This window comes from Austrofundulus limnaeus, unplaced genomic scaffold (genome assembly GCF_001266775.1).
Source record: "Austrofundulus limnaeus strain Quisiro unplaced genomic scaffold, Austrofundulus_limnaeus-1.0 Scaffold2645, whole genome shotgun sequence".
NCBI classification, from domain to species: Eukaryota; Metazoa; Chordata; class Actinopteri; order Cyprinodontiformes; family Rivulidae; genus Austrofundulus; species Austrofundulus limnaeus.
In genome coordinates, this window is record NW_013955047.1 from 1 (window position 1) to 3,603 (window position 3,603).

Sequence of the window (3,603 nt, forward strand, 5' to 3'; positions counted from 1 at the left end):
ATATATATATATACATTTCATTCAACCACAATTAAATTCACAATTTACATGGATAGTGTTTATTTTTACAACAAGCTGGAATGAAAAAAAAATAATCAAAGAAAAGTAACAACTTTCTACTTTGTGCTTTTTTAAATGTAAAGAGTAATACGTACAGATAATTGTGTGAAAATGTAAGGAGTAGAAGTATAAAGTAGGCTGAAAAATAATTACTCAAAGTACAGATACCCAGTACTTAGTTACTTTACAACTCTGAATGTGGGTCTCGTGTTCCATGATGGAGGACCGGGTTCCGTCAATTTCCACTTCCTCCTCACCAGCATCAGCAGACGGACTAAGCAACATCTCGATGTGGGTCTTAGAGGACATCTGTCTCGTTTTTCTCCATTTGTAGGTTTGATTTTCTTTACTCCAACCATTTTGATCAGGTTGTCAGCAGCAAATACTGARGATAAAATAATATGAGGACACTGTAAGTATATATAAATAAATAAAAATCCCATCCATCTTTTCTGTTTGGTTAGTAAGCCCTGTTGGGACTGAATGTTAGGGAGAGCTAATTACTCTGACCTGACTAATGCTTATTGTCTAAATACCACAGGAAGTCTCAGAACAGGTTATTAAAATCTTAATTGGTGTGATTAATAGCTAAATGAGCTTTAAGGGTAGACTGCTGATTCCTTGGGGCATTCTCATGACCTATTTCTCATGACCTTGGGGGGGGGGGGGGTTCTCATGACCCTACAGTTCACACCTGTCAGCTTTGATGATACATAGGGTTTATTTTCTCTACTTTCCGTATAGTGAAGCATGGTGGTGACAGGATCGTGATATGAGGATGTTTTTCATCACCAGGGACTGAGAAACCTGTCAGATTTAAAGAAAAGATGGATGTACCAAAATACAAAAAATTCTTTAGAGGAACTTGTTGGAGTGTTCCAGAGTTATGAGACTGGGYTGAAAATTATTTTCCATTAGTGTGCCCCAGGGCAGCTGTGGCTACAGTGTAGCTTACCATCATCAGTGTGTGAATGTGAGTGTGAATGGGTGAATGTCTGTTAGTGTAAAGCGCTTGGAGTGTCCTGGATGGATAGAAAGGTGCTGTATAAGTACAGTCCAAAAAATTAGGACCACCATCTTAAACACATTGCTAAATTTCACTGTTTTAAGAAGAACCAGTTAAAGGTGTTGAAATGGTCCAGTCAAAATCCTGAGCTCAGTCCAACTGAGAATCTCTGTATGAGTCAAAGTTTACAGCACCCATCCAACCTGAAGGAGCTACAGCAGTTTTGTCATAAAGGCAGGACAAAAATCTCCAGTGGTCAGATGGTTCAAGATCATGGAGATGGACCTGAAGAGTCCTGGTGCTGGAACAGCTGCAGAAATTAATGACACAAAATACAAGGTTTTGGGGTTGAATACAAACAAAAACCCCATTTTTCAGTTTTACATTTATTAAATTATTTAAAACAATGTATTTTTTTCAATTTATCTTGATTAAAATATTTTAGGAGAATTATATACAAACAAAAAGTAATTTTATGCTGTAAAGCAACAAAATAAAAAGAATACAAGTAGGAAAACAATGTGATACTGACATTGTGCATTATTCCAGATTAATATTGTTCTAGGTCTGAAGCATGTCCTGAAACAATATTCTTTCCTGACACACCCATGTTTATTAATAAGTTTACCTACAGAATGTTCCTGGAGTTGTGAGAGATTCCAGAATCTTTTTTTTTTCTGTATGAATTTATACCATGAAGCTGCAACAGACATCATTTATAACTAATATGGCTCTGAAATTTTCCAATTAAAATGAGGAGACTATATTATTYTTGCCTGTTGTGTCTGAGAGTGGACAGAACCAGAAACAAAGTGATGAATTAAGGAAGTACAAACTAAAATGCCAGACAGGGTGGGACTACATAACATTTATATAAAAATCTACTGACAGAAATATTAGTGTGCATCAGAGACTTTCTGCTGTTCCTCTCACCTCTCATTTCTCATGCTCACTCCCAAGGGCGTAATCACCATCTTAAAACTGGGGGGGGAGACACACACACACATTTTTTAAAGGTCTTTTTTTCTGCTTCGGCTGAAAGGGGGGGGGGGCAGAGGGCACAGATACTGGAAGTGGGGGGGACATGTCCCACCCGGTGCCTATGGCGGTTACGCCCATGCTCACTCCATCCTATCGCTGCCATCTCCGTTAATCTGGACAACACAGTCCTTGTTCAAGGGCTCCTTAGAGTGGGCCGTGTCAAACTGCTGAGTGCTCACCAGGTACTGCCCTTGAGCATCTAGACCCAGAGCAGGCAGAAATCCTCGATCAAACTGAATTTCTTGGCGGAGGTAGGAGGTCCTCTTCTGGCAGGAGTCCCCAGTTCCCTCCTGCATGGCTGTAAGGAAGACCACCAACTCAAAGTGGCTGGAAGTGCTTTCATACAGGATAGAGTAAAGGGGGCTCCGGCGGTCCAATATGTGATAAAAAGTTAGTGGGAAAATAAAAAACGGACATGGGTGCTGGCCCAAATCATCCAAGAAGAAGTCCAGMGAGGTCTGGTACAGTGCTTGACCTTCGTGCTCTTCATAAAGAACAGCACTCACCTTCACGTGGACCAAAGGCTGATGCATCAGGTTGGACACTCGTATCATGAGACATGTCTGACCCTGGTGTTTGCCCACCACTGCCTGTGGGCTGAACTGGATGGCTCCGGCTCGCTTCTGAGGTCGTGCAATCTTAGCTACGAATGCACCTGCAAGTTCAGAAGGATAGTAATGATAATGTAGTGATATAATAAGAAGACCAGATCTCCACACTTTGAAAATGTTGCTCAGCTAACTAATAAAATTAAAAATCAGGATCCAACCACATCAAAGCTACAATTTCTAAAGGCTCCTGATGACTTAACACCAAATAATGCATACTAAAAACAAGATTTATAATCATTACATTTTTACTTTTAAATTCTATAGTTAATAGAATTAAATAATAAAATTTATTTTGCTTTCTAAGACATTAGTAAAAATAATTTAAAACGGGAAACAAACAAACAACAGTGCAATGCAGTCAAACATTGTTACAGTTGGTGTGACGGCTGACGTTTGCGGTAAGACGTATTGTGTCACTTCCTGTTTTGCTCCTGGTAGCTCATGAAATTTGTTTGTTCAAGGACTCTCTTGATTTTCTGGATTATCTAACTTCTCCACAGTTTTACTTCTAATACATAAACACTCTCAATAGTCTTTTTCTCCTACTATTGGATTGTGCTAAAGACACTTTTTTCTTTCAACACTTCTTGGTTTTATTGGTGTTTTTGGGATCTGCTAGCTCTTGCTAACACTAGCTTTAGCATCACGGCGACCTCTCTCCCGGCTCCTTCTGTTCTCACTTGCTCTGTGTGTCAGATGTTTATTTACTCTTATGCCTCCTTTAGCTGCAGGATCATGTCCCTGATGCCAACATCTCTCTGCCAGGCTTCCAGAATGTATGAGCAGACAGAGATTTGAAGAGCAGCGGGAAAAAGAAAGGATGTAGATTAGCAGTGCTTGTCAACAACAGATGGTGTCATCCAGGACATGTTACTGTGAAGTTTC

At 39.7% G+C, this 3,603-nt stretch overlaps 1 protein-coding gene across 2 annotated transcripts in view; it reads right to left on the bottom strand.

The window, feature by feature from the left end:
- Positions 1–1,043: 1,043 nt before the first annotated feature.
- Positions 1,044–3,603, bottom strand: part of kcnj13 (potassium inwardly rectifying channel subfamily J member 13) — a 12,650-nt gene continuing 10,090 nt past the window's right edge. Inside the window, exons 4-5 of one of the 2 annotated variants that reach the window (XR_001309505.1) lie at positions 2,000–2,762; positions 1,044–1,376 (exon numbers count right to left, since the gene is read on the bottom strand). Coding sequence is in view for 1 of the 2 variants with exons in the window: in XM_014000022.1 (XP_013855476.1) it covers positions 2,188–2,762 (575 nt within the window). In the remaining variant the exon portion in view is untranslated. Of the gene's footprint in view, positions 1,377–1,838; positions 2,763–3,603 lie in introns of those variants that run through there. The other variant, XM_014000022.1, reaches the window with a different exon arrangement.